Below are 22,960 nucleotides of genomic sequence, written 5' to 3'. Positions count from 1 at the left end.
TTGATTCATGTTTGGCTACATTTTTTTTTTTTTCAAAATGTAACACACAAATGTCTGTTTTATTTCCAGCTAATAGGTCCATAAAAGTCCATAAAAGATCTTGTTATCATTCAGTGACTGCCCTTTGCTCCTGATGTAAAATAGCTCCAATATATAACAAACCATGACAGTTTTGCATCACGGGATGATTTGTTATTAATAGGTCTATCTAAAATCTAAATTATTTGTCTAATTCCTTTTTTCCTAATTCCTTAACATTAAGGTGTGAAGGGTTAAATATTCTACAACACAAACAAGGATGCAAAGCACTGTAACTGCGTGTTTATGACTCTCCAGTGTCAGGACACGTATAGCAATGCCATTGGTTTCAGTTAGATAAGATGAGAGCTGGCAATAGTCTTCTAATTTTGCATAGAAGAACAATATTTGGATATACACCTGATGCAGGAAGTTAACGCCTGAATTCTAGATTTGCAGCAATGGGAGGTAAGTGAAAAAAAAAAATTTTGTGAGCATAGAATGTGTGCATGTAAATTTTGTTAGCATTTGGTTTAAGCTTGTTTAGACAAACACTGGTTTGCCAAGTACATGGAATGCCATTGTGTAGAGTAAATGGAAGTGTTTTTCTCTTGACACTAGGTGTGACAATATCGTAAGAACAGTGCTGCAGCTTTGTTATATTATGACAATATGGTCCGTAATTTTGCAGACACTGGGTCTTATCTTCTAGTTGCCATAGTAGGAGAGAGCAAAAGAGCCTATATACATGCTAGAGAGAAACCACCTTCTGTTGTGACATACATTGATCTGATTTGGAAAGCCATTTGGGCTGAAAACAATAATTTGTGTAAAAGGTGCTATTCCTATTGTTTATTTTATATAATTATTGTTATGCATGCATATCCATTTAGATGGATGTGACATCTAACATTTAGATGTTAGAGTGACAAAAGTATTAGGCATTGATAATTTGGAATCGTACCTCTAGGATCAGATTGTTAATGTGGGGAAATGTGACAGTTCTAAGTTGTCAGTGCCATTTCAGGGATCATTTCAACCTTACTGTGGAATATAGTCCTGCTGCAGGGTATACACTTTGCCAGCACAGCAATGGTAATGCCTCCAAAACTTTACCAGCAATTACTAAATATTACAAAGTCGTACGTAGTACACCGTTGTTTCATATTTTGAAAATCTGAAACTATTTTCCCCACTATAACTGGAATACGACTTGCTACTGTTCAGTGGGAATCTCCATTTAAAGTGATGTTCATGTCTCTGAGACTGTAACCCAATTATTACCAGAGTGAGTTTTTTTAGTTGCCACATTCTTACACATATGATATAGGAATACACATGGTGTCTGTGTGGTAAGGTGAGGCTCTTTTGCTGGCAAACAGTTACAGTTTGAGTAAAGAAAAAAATGTAATAGTTTGGTTGTAATGGTTTAACATACTCGTTAGCTTCACCTGCTAGTTCATACCTGCCTGGCCAACCTTTAGAACTTCGTCCTGCAGTATTTCTAATATTGTTGACTCTTTATGGTTTTTCACTTGTGTTGAATTGTACCTCACCTGTAAGTAGCTTTGGATGAAAGCGTCTGCCAAATGAATACATGTAAATATAAATATGTAAGGAAATACATGATTTACATTTTCCAAACAATGTAGAGGGACAGAGTATTATAAGTGATATTACAAACAGCATGCATAAAAAATGACAACCATTTTGTGTAATTATAGTCTACAGGCGTGAAGAGCACCAGAGGTTTTTAATTGTGGTGATCATTTTGATAATTTCTTTCCTGGTGAGTACATTTACTTTACCATATAAGGTTACAGAGCAGTGAATAGAGTGTATAGGTGCAAGCTGCAGCAACGAGGTTAACTGAGAGAAAAGGATAAAGTGCAGGATGTGGCAAAGTAGAAGAGTGATAGAGCAAACAGAAACCGTGAATGTAATTATAGCAGAGAACTACACAGCTTCTGACTCCAAGCCAAGGGAAGGGTATTTTGTTTTAATGCAAAAACTGTGCCATAAGACAAAAGTGTCTCCCTAAGAAAAGATGCTTTTCCTGTTCTGTACCACCTTTCCCCTCAGCCTGTGCAGTCACTTTCAAGTGAGGTAATTGTGGGTTAGGTGCCTTGCCCAAGGGTACAGCAGTGGTGCCCCAGTGGGGAATCGAATGGCCAACCGTTTGGTTACAAGTCCTGCTCCATAACCACTATGCCACACTGCCGCCCCACTGTTGTCTAGTTTTGTTTGGAAACTGTGGTGTATGGCCTTTAGCGTGAGTTTGAAATGGATGTCTTGGTGGCCTAAATGCATAGAGGAGATGTTACTCCATGCTCTTTCCCATTCTGGAGTCTCGTTAAGTGTTTTGAGTTCTCTTTCCCACAGACAAGCTCTGTGCAAAAGACAAAATAATTCAATCTAGAAGCAATCTACTACTATTTTCACATACTCTCATCAAGGTACTTGGCACAATATTACACTTATCATGAATACTAGCTCTTGTTAGTAATAGTTTGCCAGATATCCTTCATATTTCCAGTGTGTTGCAAATGTGCAAATCTGCATCTCAATTGTTTTATAATTGTTACAATTATCCAATTGTTGAGTGTGCTTAAAAGCATTAGTGTCACTTAGAAAATCAGCATCATCAAAACTAGCTCCCTAAACTGCTGACCATGGCTGAAATAATTGATCAGTCAGCTGTTATGAAATCTTGTGAAATCTGTCCTCAACAGTCCAAAAGTGTCTCTAAATACTTAGTGGTCCAAAACACTAGCCACCTGGTCCAGACCATTAGCCGGAACACAAAATGTTACAACCCCAAACTCATTAGAACATGACTGACAGGCTACTGGTACTGTTACTACCAGCACAGGTGCAAATGCTACTGCTAATGGGTTAAAACAATAATGAACACTCATGGTAGTGCATCTGATCAATTCCGGCTTTTCGTCTTTGTAACTGAAGTTCACCCAGAATCATCATCATGAAGGCCTTATTACAGCATCCATAAACATTCTAGACCCCTTGTGACAGGTGCAGAGTATATCGACTTAAAATAGCGTAGCTTTGCATTTTCATATTTCCACATTGTAAATGTTGTTTTCCATGTATTATGATAATAGAGGGTGTGGTACTGGATAGAAGATGACTGGCACTACAAAATTTCCCTGCCTTCTCATGCCAACAAACACATCATTTCTAATGGTCCACAAACCATTCCCATGAACAAAACCATGCCCGATATTGGTATTGCCCCCCACGAGTGGCGCCAGATGCTGGATGCTCTCCGCTGGGCTGGTCCAAGTCAACCAGTTAAAAATCTGTCCATGAGCACAAGTCCACCCAACACATATTTCTACATTCCTGGGCTGCAGAAGAGTTACCAAGTAGGGGAGGAACTGTACGTCACAGTGGTTGCAAGAGATTACCAACAGAACCCTAAGCAGTATGGAGGTGACTTCTTCCAAGCCAAACTCTTCTCATCTACACTCAAGGTACTCTTTGTTTCTTTAATAGGTGTGCAATATACGTGCTTGCCACATTCTTTTCACTTTAGTGTCAATCTTCTCTTCATGCTCTGTTATTGCTTCATTGCCTGTACTGTTGCATTGATTACTGAGGAAAATATGAAATGGGAAAAAAAACATCTTTATTTCAACATTGTCTCTTTTGGTCGACTTCTAAACATCTTCCATGTTATATTGCCTTATGCATGTTCATATCACGCATGTTTCGTGTTCCCTGCTGCTTTGCGGCCCAGGCCAGCGTGTTTGGAGAGGTGACAGACCTCCAGAACGGGTCCTACTCGGTCCGTTTCCTGCTGCCGTGGGCTGGGGAGGCATGGGTGGCTGTGCGCATGATCCACTCCAGCGAGGCGGTGCAAGTCCTAAAAAAGCACCGGGAGTCTGACTCGGACCGCGTCTTCTTCGGCGGCACCTTTGTGGGAGTTGACAGTAACGGAACTGTGCAAACACAGACAATGGAGTGCAATGCGAAGTGGGACGGGGCCGGCCTGGAACGCATCCGGAAAGGCAACTGCTGCTGCGAGTATCAGGACCCCAGAACAGGGGAGGTGTGGCTGTGCAAGACGCCTAAAACTTTGCCTTGCGATGCCCTGGTGTATCACCATATGGGGGGGTACAGGAAACAACTTACTCCTTTGGAAGCAAAACTCATGCAAACGTGAGAAAAAAGTGTGTGTGTGTGTGTGTGTGGTTGGGGGGGCTTGGGGGTGGGAGCTGAGAAACTGGAAGAGTGAGGAAGTATGAAGCAGTTGGAAGAGGAAGGAAAAGGGAATTGTAATGGGGGTGGGGGTAGGGGGGATTTATCAGACATAAATTACACTTATCCACTCTCTTCCACAGGAAACTGACTAATATTTGGATCAAAGGGAAAGAGAGCAAAATTATAATCCTCCCCTCCAATAAAACTGTAGGTCTGTATGCTGATCATTATACACTGATCATTTCTTTGTCTGTCAATTTATCTTGCCTGTGGATGCCTTTGTGCCAGTCTTGCAATGCTCCCATCTGCAGATTCTGAGCAAAGGGGTGTGTCAACCAGTTATGTTAATCTAAACACCTTTCACAGTACTGTTGTAGTAAACATCAGGGAAGGGTGTAGGTGCAATAAGAATAATAATTTTTTACTCTATAACTATGAAGACACTCTAGACACAATTCACCAGATGTTAAAAATATGCCTGTAATCTCATAATATTGAAGGACTGGAGCAGCTGGAGTCTGCAGCTGCTGACTTGTACACTTGTTTTTAACATGGCTATGCAAGGGGTTTGGACAAAATGTGAATATATGGTTTGGGATGAGTAAAACAGGTTGTATTAATATATCATGAGACTCTAAGTTGGTCCAAACGGCAGTGTTGGGCGGCAGTGTAGCATAGTGGTTAAGGAGCAGCACTCGTAACCGAAAGGTTGCCGGTTCAATCCCCACTGGGACACTGCTGCTGTACCCTTGGGCAAAGTACTTAACCCACAATTGCCTCAGTAAAAATATCCAGCTGTATAAATGGATAACATTGTAAAGAACTGTAACCTATGTAAGTCGCTTTGGATAAAAGCGTCTGATAAATGTAAATGTCCAAACTCACCAAAAGTTAGATTTTAATTTGTTAATTAAATAATTCAATACATAAATAAATGACAAAAAAGCATTCTGGTGTTACCCAAATGGCTGTGTACATATGCACTTTTATAAAGTAGTTACTATTCTCATGCTGCCAAGATGTTGGCTTTTCTCCATCTAACAGCCTTTTGTATGTGACCAACGTCCAAAGGTCAGATGAGGACATTGTCCCAAGATAAGCAAGGCAAGATCATATCATCCAATGAGATGACGGCAGCTGGTTGCTAGACAGTGGTAATAACTATTCTTTTCTTCTTTTCACTTTCAGGTGCAACAGAAAAATGCAGACGTGGTCTGCAAACACCAGTTCCGGCAGGGTTCTACATGAGAGATGTGTGGACCTCTCTTGTGTGTGCCAGTAGCCACTATAACAGTTTGGCAATTGCAAAGTGTTTGCAAGACAGACAGATCTACATGATGGGGGACTCCACCATGAGACAGTGGTTCCATTATCTAGAAAAAGCTGTACCCAGTAAGACATCCACATCACTGCTATTGTGAGGGTCTACAGGACAAGCCTTATAGGTAGTTTAATAGGAATGAGGGCAAGATGAGTAGAGCTCTGTAAGAGATTTTGTCAGGTTTACAGGTTAAATAGTTTCATGGCAGTGGCTTAATGGCTTAATGGCTTAATGGCTTGGAGGGGGGGGCAGAGTACAATGGCCTGATTAGTGTCTAAGGTACAGTATAAGGTCTGATGATTGTTTGTAAATGTAAGGTAGCCACTCCCTACAAAGTGTCACCAGCGTTTTGAAATGTATGTGAATCATTACCAGTAGCTAACGAGGTGAGACTAGGAAAAGTGAGACGTGGCAATATTTATGGACATTGTAGGCGTCGCTTTGGATAAAAGCGTCTGCTAAATAAATAAATGTAAATGTAAATGTAGACCAGCTGAGACCAGCAGTGTACAGGGGCCAGATTGCATTGGCAGGGAGACCAGCTAGGAGGGAGATGCATTAGTCCAGATAGGAGAAGACCAGGTCCTGGGACAGGAGCTGGGTGTTGTAATTGGTGCAGAAGTAGTGCAAAACTTTGGAGCTTTTTTTGGGAATAACTAGTAGACCCTTTTAATAGACGCAATGGACTCCACAGAGACTACACTGCAGTCAACAGCAATATCAAGGCAGTCAGAGAGTTGCGGTTTCTGATGCTTACTATTTTCTAGAAAACGGGATTTGAGAATATTGTGCTTATTTGCCAGGAGATAGCCATTTTTATTAATTGAATTAGTTAAAGCCATTTGACTTTCCTGATACTAAGTAGACAGTAAAGAATGCTAAATCTAAATCTACCACTGCTCTATTCTCTGCCTCACATCTGTAGTGTTGACTTTCCCCCTCTCACCAGCCATGAAAAGCTTGAACCTCCACAGCCAGGAACAGGCAGGCCCCCTCATGGCTGTGGATGTGGGGAATAACATAGTCCTCCGCTGGAGGGCCCACGGCCCACCCTTGCGCAGTCGTAAATCTCCAATGGCTGACCTGCATTACATCAGCAATGAGATCGATGACCTGGCTGGTGGGCCCCGCACTGTCATTGTCTTAAACCTGTGGGCACATTTCACTACCTTCCCGCTGGAGTTCTACGCTCGCCGTGTGGCAAGGATCCGCCAATCTGTCCTGGCACTGCTGAAGCGGGCACCTGAAACCATTGTCATCATCAAGTCTGCCAACACCAGTTACAAGGTAGTGGGCCCCTGTATGTACCTTTGGGCCTTGCCCTGACCTCTTGGGATGCTTAGAGTTTGTCCACTTCCCTTTATCTATCCTGTAACCAATTTTGTGTAAATCCCTCTTTCTGCGCTGATCCCCACCACAGGCTCCAGCTGTGAATTGGTGAGTGCTACCTTGTAAAAGCCTCTTTTTCCCGTTTTGTCAGGATGTGATTGGCAGTGACTGGCTCGCCTGGCAGCTGGACACACTGTTGAGGACAGCCTTCCAAGGGATTAATGTGGCATTCATAGACGTCTGGCAAATGACCTCCTGCCACTACAGCCCTGATGCCATCCACCCCAACCCAACCATCATCCGAAATGAGATTGATATAGTGCTTTCATTCGTCTGCCCTGTCTGACTGTCTTTTCCCCTTTGTGTCCATCAGTTCTTCCTAATGGCAAAAATCCCCATCTAGCCGAGTGCTACACAACCCTGGTGCTGGAGGACTGTAGTTCCTGCAGGCTTTTATTCTATCCAGGCACATAACAAACTAATTAAGCATACCATTGTCTTGATTTAAATGGCATGAGTAGCTTAAGGACAGCTGGAAAACCTGTGGAAATGAGGTCCTCTGAGACCAATGCTCTTTGTTGTTCCTGTCTCTCTTATTTTATGACAGTGTATTTTTTCTTGTAACTTGTATTCTTTTGCTAATGTCATGAGGAAGAATTTATAAAGTTTTTGGACAATGGACATCGGTTTGTAATGAAGGTCTGATAGCACTGCACAAATACGTCGAATCATATTCACGTCATAGATACACGATCACATATGCAGATGGTACTTTTTTATTGTTTCCTGTGTAGTTTAATAAAGCTGTACACCTCTATTTTCTCTTTTCACCTTTTCTTATTCACAGTCTGGCAGGTACACAAATTACACGTTTATACTAGCCCGGCTTCATCTACATATAAGGTGCAGGTGCCAATTCATCTTTAATGAGCAGGAAAACCTGTTTGAAAATGGCAGTAAAACGCCAATCCTACTACACAGGTTTGTGACCATTAACTGAGTGCACTGTGCATAGGCCTACACCACAAAGGAAATTCATGTAAAAAGACTGTTCATGAACCATTAAAAATGACAGCACATGTTCTTCAATACATGGTGGTGTACTATCTATAAGTGTACTGTCTACCCAGCCTCTTGAGTTGTAAATCATATTTTCCTTAAATGACGCTTTGACTCAGTTTGTTGTCTGTAAATATCAACGTCAATTGGCAATAATAATGATAATAATAACAAGAAAAAGAAGAAACACAAACAGATGTGAAGATACTTGTGACTAAAAACAGTTTTAAAACAAATCGCTGTCATGATTGATGTAGTCTGTGAGTAATTGTATATCGTATATTCAACCTACATACAAGGCAAACTTGCCATGTTGCCTCCTTACACATTGTATCCACTGCTGCCTCAGGAGACGAGGTAATTTGCTACTTACAATAGGGGTAAGATCAGTGACCATAGCAACAGCAACTATTTAACTTATCTAATTTCACAAAACTACATTACATTCATTTAGCAGAGGCAATTAGCCAGAGGGAGGGACCCAAGTTATATGAGTAACTCTGACAGAACTGGTGAAGCAAGTACAAGCAAGTGCATGCACAACACCATTTAAACATCAACACTTGTAGGCAACTTAACACAAAACAGCCATCTTAAAAATGGAAAGAGGCTCTTTTATTTCATAGCTCACAATTCAAAGGTGTATCACGGGGAAGCATTTGAGAATAAACTGTTCTTGTTTTCAGAGGTGCCAATTGTGAGATCCTGAGGACTGCATATCAGTATAGATTTCAACTTGTTCAACAGCTGAAGTCGCCTGAGATGTACTGGAAGTGTCAGCACTTCAGCTCCCTAGCTGTTGTTTTTGTGTTTCTCCCTGTCAGTCAGTGTCATCCATGTGCTTTTCTTTACGGATCCCATGTGTTCCAGCCCTGCCCCGCTCTCTGCCCTGTCCTAACCCACCTCATTTCCTGATCATCTCCACCTGCCCACCTGCATTCCATCTCTTTGGTAGCCCTGTCTTTCTCTACCCCAGAGCCATGTCTCTCTACATGGCTCTGGTCTACCCTGCTTGCCTCTGTCTTGGTGCCAAATTATAACAAGTGCCTACCTGTTTTGTAACTGCCTGATTAATCATTCGTGTGATTCCTGAGCTGCCTTTCGCCTGACTTCCAACTTCGTCCCTGCCCGCTGCCCTGCCTTGGTTGTCTGTTCTCCCTGCCTGTCTGGTTTTGACCCTGCCTATTCTGCCATTGCGAACCTGCCCAATGATTTCCCTTTCCAATAAAGTCTCCTGGAACCTGATTACACCTGGTCTGCGTGTGAGTTTATGCCTGTGCCCTGGCAGGAAGTGTACTGGAGGGATCCATGGTGTCACCTAAGGAAAAAAAAAGAATGTTTACTATAATGTTGCACTTGTACTTGTGATTTGGCAACTGGGGATTGATTGGAAAGGACTTCCACAAACTCAGAATCTTAAATCTTCAAATTAGGACTTTAAGTGAATTAATACCTAAAATGCATATGTTGCATCTGTTGCCACAAATATTTTGTATCCACCAACATCACTACGCCCCGCAACCATGGGGCAGCTGACTGTCCCATCTCATCAGGGTTGCTCCTCTCAAAAACTAATCCTGTCTGCATTGGTCCCTCAGTGGTGGAATGAACTCCCCGCACGGGACAGGGCAGAGGAATCACTGGCCATCTTCTGATGCAGACTGAAGACCCTCCTCTTCAGCCTGCCTCTCATTTCCACCTCAATCCCTGCCCCTAAAACCTGCTACTTGCAATACTTGATATTTATTTTATGTGTGGTATTGCTATGGGCTCGGGTTCTGTTGATGTAGTGATGTGATGTATGGTAGTATACTTGGTTTCCCTTGTCTAGTCAGGTTGCACAAGTTAACTTAGGATAGGGCCTGAATAGTGTTATCCTCACATTCACTGGTCTGGGACTGCTGTTAGCCCGATCTGACACTGTTGCTCATTCAACTTGAATGGATACACTTATGTTCTGTTGTGCTGAAAATCGCGTGAATAAGTATGTCTGCAAAATGAATGTAGCGTAACGTAAGGCATGCACTTTAAAGAAAAGGACTGCCGTCTTAAATGAAAGACAGATGTCAGACAAATGTGTTGATCATTGGTGATCGCTGTTTTGGGATATTAAGCCATGGTAAGCGTTTTCCTTGTAACAGGTGTCAATGGGGAGAAAAACGCTGAGATAACAACGATACTCCTAGGATTTCGGTTTTGATTTTTTGACAGGAGGAAGTGTTTCTGACATCTGAGAGAAATTTGGTGATCATTGATCGCAGTTTTGGAAAGCCACGTTAAGCGTTTTAGAATGTCCCAGCTTTTGTATGCCTTCAGGCTTTGCTTTGTGTATTTCCCCGGCGTCGAAATCAGGTAGGCTACATATAAATGTCAGGAAACCCGATTCCTGGCCACATGTAAATGTCCATGGACCACTAGTTCTTCGGTAGGTTGCAAGGATCACTGTCGAGTCCGACTGCCTTGAATTTAAGCAGATAATTGTTTGTTTTACTCCCGGCTTCGCAGTTTCCACTACTAAAGGCAGCCATGTTGCAGGATGTTTTGCCACTCAGTCCGATTGAGGGGGCGTATTCCGGCGAGAAGATTAGATTAGATTAGATTCAACTTTATTGTCATTACACATGTAACAAGTACAAGGCAACGAAATGCAGTTAGCATCTAACCAGAAGTGCAGTAAGCAGCAAGTGCAGAGAATATATTACAGTTATATGTATGTACAGTATGAGATCACTACTGTTTATTTATTTGTTTAAGGGTGAAATTAAGGTACCTGCTGGACTTATGTGGATGTGAGTAGTCTTATCAACAAAATGTAAAAAAGCACATTCTATTAAATCATTTTTATTGAATCTGAAACAAAGTGCTATTTGCATATGAAGCATGTCTACTGTGATTATAAGTTAAGAAATCTGGATTCATTCCACGGTGCCCATTATCCCAAAACATCACTGACTTTTTTCAAGACATTAGCAAAACAGTCATATTACATGCAAAAGCAAACTGACATAAAATAAAAGAAAAAGTAACATTACAAGAATAAGATGACCTGAGTTTTCTAATAAGACATCAAGGAGCATTGGTCTTAGAGGGCCTTATTTCAACAGATTTTCCAACTGTCTTTAAGATAGTCATGCCATTTAAATCATGACAATGGTATGCTTAATCAGTTTGTTATGTGCCTGAATAGAATAAAGGCCTGCAGGAACTACAGTCCTCCAGCACCAGCGTTGTGTAGCACTCGGCTAGATGGGGATTTTTGCCATTAGGAAGAACTGATGGACACAAAGGGGAAAAGACAGTCAGACAGGGCAGACGAATGAAAGCACTATATCAATCTCATTTCGGATGATGGTTGGGTTGGGGTGGATGGCATCAGGGCTGTAGTGGCAGGAGGTCATTTGCCAGACGTCTATGAATGCCACATTAATCCCTTGGAAGGCTGTCCTCAACAGTGTGTCCAGCTGCCAGGCGAGCCAGTCACTGCCAATCACATCCTGACAAAACGGGAAAAAGAGGCTTTTACAAGGTAGCACTCACCAATTCACAGCTGGAGCCTGTGGTAGGGATCAGCGCAGAAAGAGAGATTTACACAAAATTGGTTACAGGATAGATAAAGGGAAGTGGACAAACTCTAAGCATCCCAAGAGGTCAGGGCAAGGCCCAAAGGTACATACAGGGGCCCACTACCTTGTAACTGGTGTTGGCAGACTTGATGATGACAATGGTTTCAGGTGCCCGCTTCAGCAGTGCCAGGACAGATTGGCGGATCCTTGCCACACGGCGAGCGTAGAACTCCAGCGGGAAGGTAGTGAAATGTGCCCACAGGTTGAAGACAATGACAGTGCGGGGCCCACCAGCCAGGTCATCGATCTCATTGCTGATGTAATGCAGGTCAGCCATTGGAGATTTACGACTGCGCAAGGGTGGGCCGTGGGCCCTCCAGCGGAGGACTATGTTATTCCCCACATCCACAGCCATGAGGGGGCCTGCCTGTTCCTGGCTGTGGAGGTTCAAGCTTTTCATGGCTGGTGAGAGGGGGAAAGTCAACACTACAGATGTGAGGCAGAGAATGGAGAATCATCAGACCTTATACTGTACCTTAGACACTGATCAGGCCATTGTACTCTGCCCCCTTCCACCCCCCGAGCCATTTATCCATTAAGCCATTGAGCCATTAAGCCACTGCCATGAAACTATTTAAAGCTTTAAACCTGACAAAATCTCTTAGAGTTCTACTCATCTTGCCCTCATTCCTATTAAACTACCTATAGGGCTTGTCCTGTAGACCCTCACAATAGCAGTGATGTGGATGTCTTACTGGGCACAGCTTTTTCCAGATAATGGAACCACTGTCTCATGGTGGAGTCCCCCATCATGTAGATCTGTCTGTCTTTCAAACACTTTGCAACTGTCAGACTGTTATAGTGGCTACTGGCACACACAAGAGAGGTCCACACATCTCTCATGTAGAACCCTGCCGGAACTGGTGTTTGCAGACCACGTCTGCATTTTTCTGTTGCACCTGAAAGTGAAAAGAAGAAGAAAATAATAGTTATTACCACTGTCTAGCTACCAGCTGCCGTCATCTCATTGGATGATATGATCTTGCCTTGCTTATCTTGGGACAATGTCCTCATCTGACCGTTGGACGTTGGTCACACACAAAAAGCTGTTGAAAAGTGGATCTTGGCAGCATGAGAATAGTAACTATTCGAGTGCATATGTACACAGCCATTTGGGTAACACCAGAATGCTTTTTTGTCATTTATTTATTTATTCATGTATTGAATTATTTAATTAACAAATTAAAATCTAACTTTTGGTGAGTTTGGACCAACTTAGAGTCTCATGATATATTAATAAAACCTGTTTTACTCATCCCAAACCATATATTCACATTTTGTCCAAACCCCTTGCATAGCCATGTTATGTGTACAAGTGTACAAGTCAGCAGCTGCAGACTCCAGCTGCTCCAGTCCTTCAATATTATGTGATTACAGGCATATTTTTAACATCTGGTGAATTGTGTCTAGAGTGTCTTCATAGTTATAGAGTAAAAAATTATTATTCTTATTGCACCTACACCCTTCCCTGATGTTTACTACAACAGTACTGTGAAAGGTGTTTAGATTAACATAACTGGTTGACACACCCCTTTGCTCAGAATCTGCAGATGGGAGCATTGCAAGACTGGCACAAAGGCATCCACAGGCAAGATAAATTGACAGACAAAGAAATTATCAGTGTATAATGATCAGCATACAGACCTACAGTTTTATTGGAGGGGAGGATTATAATTTTGCTCTCTTTCCCTTTGATCCAAATATTAGTCAGTTTCCTGTGGAAGAGAGTGGATAAGTGTAATTTATGTCTGATAAATCCCCCCTACCCCCACCCCCATTACAATTCCCTTTTCCTTCTTCTTCCAACTGCTTCATACTTCCTCACTCTTCCAGTTTCTCAGCTCCCACCCCCAAGCCCCCCCAACCACACACACACACACACACTTTTTTCTCACGTTTGCATGAGTTTTGCTTCCAAAGGAGTAAGTTGTTTCCTGTAGCCCCCCATATGGTGATACACCAGGGCATCGCAGGGCAAAGTTTTGGGCGTCTTGCACAGCCACACCTCCCCTGTTCTGGGGTCCTGATACTCGCAGCAGCAGTTGCCTTTCCGGATGCGTTCCAGGCCGGCCCCGTCCCACTTCGCATTGCACTCCATTGTCTGTGTTTGCACAGTTCCGTTACTGTCAACTCCCACAAAGGTGCCGCCGAAGAAGACGCGGTCCGAGTCAGACTCCCGGTGCTTTTTTAGGACTTGCACCGCCTCGCTGGAGTGGATCATGCGCACAGCCACCCATGCCTCCCCAGCCCACGGCAGCAGGAAACGAACCGAGTAGGACCCGTTCTGGAGGTCTGTCACCTCTCCAAACACGCTGGCCTGGGCCGCAAAGCAGCAGGGAACACGAAACATGCGTGATATGAACATGCATAAGGCAATATAACATGGAAGATGTTTAGAAGTCGACCAAAAGAGAAAATGTTGAAATAAAGATGTTTTTTTTCCCCATTTCATATTTTCCTCAGTAATCAATGCAACAGTACAGGCAATGAAGCAATAACAGAGGATGAAGAGAAGATTGACACTTAAATGAAAAGAAAGTGGCAAGCACATATATTGCACACTTATTGAAGAAACAAAGAGTACCTTGAGTGTGGATGAGAAGAGTTTGGCTTGGAAGAAGTCACCTCCATACTGCTTAGGGTTCTGTTGGTAATCTCTTGCAACCACTGTGACGTACAGTTCCTCCCCTACTTGGTAACTCTTCTGCAGCCCAGGAATGTAGAAATATGTGTTGGATGGACTTGTGCTCATGGACAGATTTTTAACTGGTTGGCTTGGACCAGCCCAGCGGAGAGCATCCAGCATCTGGCGCCACTCCTGGGGGGCAATACCAATATCGGGCATGGTTTTGTTCATGGGAATGGTTTGTGGACCATTAGAAATTATGTGTTTGTTGGCATGAGTAGGCAGGGAAATTTTGTAGTGCCAGTCATCTTCTATCCAGTACCAGATCCCCTGTTATCATCATACAGGGAAAACATATTTATGTTATTATTTGCAATCCACTCTGCACAAGTCTCAAGGGATCTAGAACGTTTATGGATACTGTGATGAGGCTGAATCTATGATGTGTGGCTCATTTACATTAAAATTCACATTTAGTGGACTCCAGAGCGACTTACAAAAGTGTAAGCAAGAAGGTTAGGTTAAGGGCGGAGATGATAGTAAGTCATGTCACAATGCAAAAGTAATGGTCAAATTCTGTGTCATATTCTACAAAGTGCCTTTGTAGTTGCAAGAGAAAGTTTGAAGATGTAGCAAATGTGTTTCAGGACATAGCATGAACATTCAGTGTGCGGTGGAATATTCAGACTTTGGCGTTAGCTGAACCAAGATGTATTTTGAAGAGGTGAGTTTTCAGTTTGCAGTGGAAGATGGTAAGTGAGCCAGACACTGGGTGGGTGAGCTCAGACTTTTCAACTACAACTGTTGCATGGAAGAATTTACAACCCACAGAAGCAACCACAGTGTTTATATACATACATACATACATATATATATATATATATATATATATATATATATATATATATATATATATGTATATATGTAACTGTCTTACACTAGTTTACATTAGTCTCATCTTCAGTCAGTTATTTAAACAGTAGCCTACTCATTCGATGCTGTTGGAAGAGCTCTTAAAGATATCATACCAAAAGTCATCACCGGGTAGACCAGAGAAAAACGTCCGTGTCACCTTCCGCTCTACTTTTTTTCGTAGCGTAGGCTACTGTTTCACATTCGTATAGTTAAAAAAAATCAAATCCCAAACCCAAAGTTGTGGGTTTCAGAAGCTTAATTATAAACGATTAAAGATAGGGGTGCCACCGCTTGTTTAAAATTGTACTTCTATTTGCGTTTTAGCGATGTGTTACGGATACAGTGACGGAGCGACTGTGTAATATGGTGGCGCATGTGCTTGACTTCCTTTAGTTTGCTCGGCTGTTTTCAGGTTCTCACACTCACTGGTCTAGGAACGTTGTTAGGGCGGGTTGACACTTGCTCATTGACCTTGTGGGTACACTTCTGTTATGTTGCGGTATAAATCGCTCTGAATAAGAACGTCCTCTAACTGAATGTAATGAGAAGGGTATACCAGGAAGTAACCGTAACATTATAAATAGATAGCCTATATAAATACAAAACCATTATAAATAAAAACATTACAAACGTGAGATTTATGCGATAATAGTAGTTCTTTACTCAAATTACACTTTCTGTTCAACACAGCTCGATTCTCTATGCTCCTTCTGCCTTGCTGCATCTCTGAATACACCTTCAGCTGCTCCTTGCAGCTGGTATATCTTGCCATCATTTTATACTGTACTCTTTATACACTGCATTATGATAATTTGGTTTTAAAAGGTGCTGCATAAAAATGCGTGATTGTTTTTTGATAATTCAGTCTGAATGCAAGTGATATACTCACCAGGAAAGAAATGACCATCATGATCATCACAAACAAAAACCTCTGGTGCTCCTCAAACCTGTAGACTACAATTACACAAAATTTAAGTGGGCTGCTCGTCTCTCACAATTCAGTTCATCGCCATTATCATGTATGCTGTTTATACTGTGTTCCTTTAATGCATTTGGTTATTGTTATGTATGCACAATCATTTTCAGCCAAAAGCACCTGTTGAATGTATGCTTTAGAGCAGGGCTTACCACTGATTCTCCTGGAGGGCTACTATTGTGCGTGTTTCCTAGTTCTCTTTAGACAATAAGTGACATCAGGGATGGGAAAGTACACATGTTGGTTCACTAATACAGTAATTGGTTGAATCAGCTGTGTATCACAGGCAGGCTTGTATGTTAACCAGAGGCAAGGCTGGGCACCCATGTGGGAGTATTTTTGGGTGCCACTCAGTTGGTAACAGCTGAGTATCTATTAGTTAAGTTAATTTTGTCTCACAGTAACATGGGTATCTAAAACTGAGATTCCAAGTTGCAAATCATGGATGAACATCATTGACGTCAAGGACACATTTTTTTCCAGTTACTATTAACAGCAGTCACTATGTAAGTATCATAGCAGCATGTTTACCATCTTACACAGCCCAATATTGAATGCTAGCTAGCCAACAAGTAACGAACGTTTATTGTTAATGTTAACTGTGATATTGTAGTTACTATGTTTTTGCCCAGTGTCATCTGTTTGCACAAATAATAATGGGACAGAACATTTACCTCACTGCAAAGGAATGCGTCAGGACTGCTCACTCCAGTCTCAATTGACTGTATTTACAATAGTACCTCTTGCCACAGCGTGTCAGTGCTCCCGCCTCCTAGCCTTGCGCTTTTGGTTTTTTTTTCCTTTTTCCCTTGTGTTTCTGCCCGGCCCTTCTCTCCGCCCTGTCTCCGCCTGATTACCTGCGCACCTGCATCTCATCCCCTCGTCGGTCTGTCCCTTTATATGCCCTGCTCGCTGTGCAGTCTTTGCTAGTTCGTCACAGTGTTTTTCGCCTGTTTCGTCCCCGCGTTATCTTTGTTCGCTGTTTTTGTGATTTCGACCTGCCTGTTTTTGACTCCGTTTTTTGCCTGCCACTTTGCTTTGTTCGCCTGATCGTGCCCTCCCGTTTTCCGACCCTGCCCGTTCTGACTTTCCCGTTTTTGGATTTGCCCTCGGACTGCCTCTCTGGTTTTGACCCTGCCTGTGTCCTGGTTTTTGATTCTGCCGTGTGTTTCTCTGCCCTCGCGTTTTTTGGGTCTGCGACTGAGTCCTAGCCTGTGCTGCCTGACACAGCGTTATACAATAGCCAACAATTGAGGGGCATAGTCAGAAGAAAAGTCGAACAAAACATCTCACTCTAATTATATGTCTCAGGTCATGCTATGTCTGTGTCTCCTGCTGCCTCACCTCTTGGCAAAGTTGTGGAAACTTCTGGTTAGCCAAATCAGCTAAATTTAAATAAAAATATATATTGTCCCAACTGTATCTTGATATTACCCTTTCTTACCCCTACCCTTCAAGGTTACAGATTTAATTTTTTAACAGTTTAATTTTCTGGATGTACATGTGACTTGACAAATTTTATCAGCTGTTTAAATTTCACCTAGACTCCTGCTACTCTTTATTACATGTAATGTTCATATTCATGAAACATGTGAAGTATTCACTAAATTCATATTTCATAAATATGTGGAATACTCATTAAGTTCGTATTTGATGCCCATTACAGTCTATGAGGTGCTGCGGTCTCTCACTGGAAGAAACGTATACACCCTCATATACTCAGTGAATCAGGGATGCATTATTTCCTGAAACTGTAAAAAATGAAAATACACCCTATGCGATTCTATTTAAAAATTCTACAGGATATTGCAGCTTTTTTGTCTCAGGTTCATTGCCTCCAACCCCAGCAATGCTTCAGTCCAGGTAACATCATTTCCTTGTCTGGGCTTAACTCCTCATATTTGTGCTCTCTGAAGACATATGTTGCACTCATGTAATTTTTTTCTTTTTGTATACGTCTGTATATGTATGTGAGTTAATTCAAAATGAATGCCACCTAAATTCTAAATGAATACTACCTCAAAACTGTAAATGGAATGTTTTCTCTTTTTTATTGATGAAAGCCATAAAGTAGCTATTTAAAAACTTACATTTTCTCTAAATCTTAAAATTCCAGATCTGTTTAAATCAGGGAAGAGATGTTAAACCTTTGTGTCAAATGTTCCATACTCTTTAGAAATCCTTTGTGAGCACAAACATAAAATGAACTAACATAATTCACAGTCTATACATATGCTATGCAAGAATGCTTTTTGTACTTACTTCCCATTGCTGCACATCAAAGGTCTTCTTCGCCTATATTGTCTGTTCTCGAGAATACATCTAAAATGTTTTTGAAAATTAGGACATAGAGAAGAAGCTGTGTGCAGCCAGTACACTTTTCTAAGACAGAGGTTTCATAAATCCCTTCATCCAAACGTTGTCAAGGCATGGAATGTCACAACCAAACCTGTCATACAACAAACTGGTTTACTTTTACAAAAAGACAAAACATCTCTCTCAAACAAAGAGTATGGGCTAAGCTGCTGAGTTTTGTATGTATTGTTGATTTTTTAAAAATATTGTCAGTCATGCCATAAAGTGAATAATTAAAACAGACCAGTTTTGAAGTAATTAAGTCGCTGATATGGGGGTTTTTGTGAATAAATGGCAGATGGGCTCAGGCAAACAAAAATAAACACCACAGCCCCAAATGGTGTGACTGAGCTGAGGCTTGGCTTCCTTTGTGCTCAAATAATCAAAAGACAGAGCTCAGTCAGAGGTCACACTGGAATGAGTCTTAATCTTTAATTTAATTAAATTTAATCTGTAATGAGTTCAATGATTGGTGATTTTATTACTTCAAGACTGGAGTGTTGTAAAAAAATACTTTATGGTACACAATTCAACACAACACAATTCAGGAGCCAAGCCCACACTCTCTACATGTGAGAAAAGTTTAGTATAGTTTTTGCCAGTCCTCTTTTTCTTGTTTAGTGCTATTTTTTTTTTTCCACCCAAGGCTCATTATTCAGATAGATTATAGAATAATACATTTGGATGATTTACACAGTCTATACAAAATTTTATGTAGTCTGTTACAGCATAGAAAAATTTTTCAAGATTATCACATTTTTTGATAAAGATGTCTCATACTGTACACTGAAAGCATCCATTAAGGCACACATGAGATTCATTAGTCCTGTAGTTCAGTCTGAATAGTTTTCAGTTGAAGTTTGCTAGACTTCGTTTGCTGGACTTTTACTGATCTGAGGAGGCCCCCTAGAGGAGACTTTGAGTAGCTTTTATAAGCCTCCCTGATACTGCCATGGTGAAAATCAAGAATCCTTTCTTTCCTCATCGGACAGTTGATATGCTGATAAAAGTTGTTGTTGAGCATCTGTTCAAATTCCCTGCTGTGAACTGTGGGTGATGTTTTCCTTTTCAATCACCGATGCATAATAATTTTATATGGTCTTTGTGATATCCTGCATGTTTCGTGTTCCCTGCTGCTTTGTGGTCCAGGCCAGCGTGTTTGGAGAGGTGACAGACCTCCAGAACGGGTCCTACTCAGTCCGTTTCCTGCTGCCGTGGGCTGGGGTGGCTGTGCGCATGATCCACTCCAGCGAGGCGGTGCAAGTCCTAAAAAAGCACCGGGAGTCCGACTCGGACCGCGTCGAGGGAGTTGACAGCAACGGAACTGTGCAAAGAGCGACATTGGAGTGCAATGTGAAGTGGGACGGAGTCGGCCTGGAACGCATCCGGAAAGGCTGCTGCGAGTATGCCCTGTGTGTGTTTTCTTCTGATTAGTCCTTATTAAAGCCCCCCCACTGATTCATTACGTGGCATTTCCTTATGTTTTGGCTTTTGAATTACTTCTCTGGTTATTGCAACTCAGGGAGTTATTGGCCGTAGCAAATAACATTAAATATCTTTAAGCATATTAGCATCACAGACATACCATTTAAAGGGAAAAGCTACATTCTTATGAAGTTTCACTTATGATTTTTAAAATGTACAGATCAGAAGGATTAGCTTTTTTTTGGAGAGAGCTGACATATCTGTTCAGACCAGGAGATACAAGGATTGTGTTCACATTAGCCTGGCCCTAACAAGGTTTTTGTCCTGTCTGAAGTACCTTCCAGGTATAGCTTAGCCTGTATGGAAAGTGTTGGTTCAGACTCATTTCCTATACTGATACTCAATGGACATAAAGGAAGTAGACATAAGTTTTGGCAGGCCAAGCATCAAATGTGCTTGAAAACTATTGTTAATAACAGATATTATGGTCACTAAATTTGTCACGATTGAAACTTTGGCGCTTAATGTTAAAGTTAATGTGATGGTAGCCAAAACCACTGACATTTTCTATTTGGAAAAACTGATTTTGGTTAAACCTGATATTTATGTCTGATAATACATTTTGGTCATAGATGTAGATAGAATACATATCTATGGCTTAGTGTGGCAGTTGACCAAATAAGACAGTCTGCCTAACCTACAGTGGCTCTCCATTTTGGCGTCATGGTCTGGTTTTGAAGCAGCTGCCAAAAAGGAAAAAGGAATCATTGCTCATCCTGGTTACAGGTTATTTTGTGATGCAACAATTGTAAGAGCACATTGCTCCTATCAGATATCTTTAGCATAAAAACGAAGATCACTGGTGTATGGCAGGGGAGACACCTTTTTAAATTGCATATACAACCGTAATTATACTTTATTTTTAAGAAAGGCTGTAAATATAATAATATGCCATCTCTTCTTTGAAGGCAGTATCATGATTTTGATCATATCACTTGTGTGCGTGTGCTGGTGCGATCGCTTAGCTCATGGTCGCCAATATGAGCACATTGTATTTCAACATTCAAGTATTTCCTGATGCCTTCCATGACTTGAGTGACTCAGCGGTGTATTGTAGTCTCCACAAAAACAACAAAAAATTAGCCCACACACACTTCACAAAAAAAAAAAACTTAAACAAACCAAGTACAAAGTGACGTTACTTAACGTTTTAAGTACGTATTCTCTATTAACGTGCTTACACAGATGTTTGCCATTAAAAACACTGGTATCGAAATGAAACCCAGTTACACAACAATTTGGAGGACATAATCGCACACAAATTGTACAAGCGCTATTCCAAAGCAAGCCTATTTTGCCAGTGTTAATACTGATTAACTTAACTACTACTGATTAACGTGTGTACGGTGAAAATACTTTGCGCAAACCGGGATGGTATAGCATCCGCCAAATCGTGGGTTGGCGGGGTATACCCCATACATTCTATTATATATATATCTGTATATGTAGAATGGGAAATAAATTCCGTTTTAGCAGATCGCATCACTTCCTGTTGACCACTGGCACAGATGACCGTGGTCGTAGAAAACCCGGCCCCCTTCGCCCAGGATAGACGTTGCTATACCGACAGCGTTGGATAGATGGCGCTGTAGTTTGTGTCGGCGTTGTTCCTAGGTGTCGAGGCTGTTCACGTCTCCGCTTTGTGTTAGCAACAAGAAAGGGAAGACAACAAGCTAGCAAACATTATCAGTCATCGCCGCAAATTGTAGCTGGTTGTTGTTTGTTAATTTGTTTGAGAAAACGCAAGGCAAGAAAGCACTTTAAAATCATAATCTAGATAATTTGCAATGCGAGATTGCGGCCGTTCCTCGTTTTGTCATGCATTCGTTTCAAGCTGGCTACAATTTAATGACATGCTATTTTTATTGACATTGTATTAGAGTAGGGAGAAAAAAAACTTGCAGGCCGCGAAAAATCCTCGAGCTGGAGTATAAATTAACGCTGCAGAAAAGCACCAAGACAGGCGCTGAAATCGACCAGAAAAAAATCGTTAGTTACATGCTCAGATTATTCATGTTTGGTTAACGGTAGCTCGACTAGCTAACTAGCTCGGATATGAAGACTCGGGAATTGGTGAGTACTGTAACTGTTATGTGTGTGGGCGATCGTTTAGAGTCTTTTCTGCTAGCGCATTGACGTTATTTGCATGCTACTTTGCGCAAATAATACAATGTTAAAATATAAAATTACCTAACTAAGTAGCTAGTCAGCTAGGCTGTTGTACAAGATATGCATTAGCTGCACAGGGGGCTAGCTAGCTGCAGTAATGTTAGCTGGTCGCCAGCGTCAGGAAAAATTCATCGCATAGCAAGCGAGCTGATCTTGAACAGTCAGCTTGCTTGATAATGACATTTTACGAGGACCCTTAGTTGGCAAACTAGACAGCAAACGTTAGATGGATATGCCAGCCATAATGTGGAGTTGGCCAGCTAAAGCTAGCTGCATCATAGCTAACTGGCCAGCTAGATCAGGGCTGACTGGAAAATCTTTACAAAGTCAGTAATGTCGGAATACTTCTATTTTGTATTTAGGTAGTTAGCCAGTGAACTAAATCAGCCACCAACACCCGATTAAAATAAATGAACCGAACAGCTGGCTAACGTTACCCACCAAAGCAACGATATCAGGAGTCTATATACACAAACGACCCTAGTTATGTGGATAGCTAGTTACATGTTGGACCCAATTGGTTGTCTTATGAAAATGGCATATAACTAGCTACCTTGTTGATTAATTCAATAGATCTGAATATGATGCTCATGGTTATTGGCCTCGTTGCTACATGTACAGTAAAGTGATATTCCAATACATGCTTCTGCGAACTAGCTAGCTGTTTACAGTTGTTTAGCTGCCTAGGTAGCTACATTCAAGCGTCATTGACGGCCAGTCCTCATGGTGTCCAGCATCCAAACGCTGCCAGTTGAAAAGCCTCCATCTGAACCGTGGAGGTGGTCAGTTTTGCGAATGCCTCGCTTTGAATCCCATTCTAGCTTATACGTTAAGGTCAGGGTAGTGCTACAACAGAATGC

General features: G+C 41.6%; 3 protein-coding genes across 3 annotated transcripts in view; 2 read left to right on the top strand and 1 right to left on the bottom strand.

The window, feature by feature from the left end:
- Nucleotides 1-1,746: 1,746 nt before the first annotated feature.
- Nucleotides 1,747-7,240, top strand: LOC118784148 (NXPE family member 3-like). Its single transcript, XM_036538197.1, has 7 exons — nt 1,747-1,807; nt 3,141-3,512; nt 3,779-4,200; nt 4,383-4,453; nt 5,431-5,634; nt 6,513-6,850; nt 7,044-7,240. Exons 2-7 carry the CDS (start codon nt 3,240-3,242, stop codon nt 7,236-7,238), a joined length of 1,503 nt encoding a protein of 500 aa, XP_036394090.1. The 5' UTR covers nt 1,747-1,807; nt 3,141-3,239; the 3' UTR covers nt 7,239-7,240.
- A 3,953-nt stretch (nt 7,241-11,193) lies between these two features.
- On the bottom strand, nt 11,194-14,419 carry LOC118784396 (NXPE family member 3-like). The gene is made up of 6 exons (XM_036538629.1): nt 14,159-14,419; nt 13,470-13,891; nt 13,219-13,289; nt 12,270-12,473; nt 11,639-11,976; nt 11,194-11,445 (listed from the first exon to the last, which is right to left on the bottom strand). Exons 1-6 carry the CDS (start codon nt 14,417-14,419, stop codon nt 11,251-11,253), a joined length of 1,491 nt encoding a protein of 496 aa, XP_036394522.1. The 3' UTR covers nt 11,194-11,250.
- A 7,170-nt stretch (nt 14,420-21,589) lies between these two features.
- megf8 (multiple EGF-like-domains 8) overlaps nt 21,590-22,960 on the top strand; it is a 31,670-nt gene continuing 30,299 nt past the window's right edge. Inside the window, exon 1 of the mRNA XM_036538108.1 lies at nt 21,590-22,004. The gene's annotated coding sequence lies outside the window, so the exon portion shown is untranslated. The remainder of the gene's footprint in view (nt 22,005-22,960) is intronic.

Source organism: Megalops cyprinoides, chromosome 10 (genome assembly GCF_013368585.1).
Source record: "Megalops cyprinoides isolate fMegCyp1 chromosome 10, fMegCyp1.pri, whole genome shotgun sequence".
NCBI lineage: Eukaryota > Metazoa > Chordata > Actinopteri > Elopiformes > Megalopidae > Megalops > Megalops cyprinoides.
Note: the sequence above shows the minus strand (reverse complement) of the source record. Positions and strands in the feature narration are given on the sequence as shown.

Excerpts from the sequence above, each read along its gene's own strand:
- LOC118784148 (XM_036538197.1), top strand. The coding sequence starts at position 3,240 with ATGAACAAAACCATGCCCGATATTGGTATTGCCCCCCACGAGTGGCGC. Across the intron at positions 4,201-4,382 it reads GAAGCAAAACTCATGCAAAC|GAAACTGACTAATATTTGGA; the intron begins GTGAGAAAAAAG and ends TCTCTTCCACAG. Across the intron at positions 6,851-7,043 it reads CTGCCAACACCAGTTACAAG|GATGTGATTGGCAGTGACTG; the intron begins GTAGTGGGCCCC and ends CCGTTTTGTCAG.
- LOC118784396 (XM_036538629.1), bottom strand. The coding sequence starts at position 14,419 with ATGCCCGATATTGGTATTGCCCCCCAGGAGTGGCGCCAGATGCTGGAT. Across the intron at positions 13,892-14,158 it reads TCTTCTCATCCACACTCAAG|GCCAGCGTGTTTGGAGAGGT; the intron begins GTACTCTTTGTT and ends TTTGCGGCCCAG. Across the intron at positions 12,474-13,218 it reads CCCCTCCAATAAAACTGTAG|GTGCAACAGAAAAATGCAGA; the intron begins GTCTGTATGCTG and ends TTTCACTTTCAG.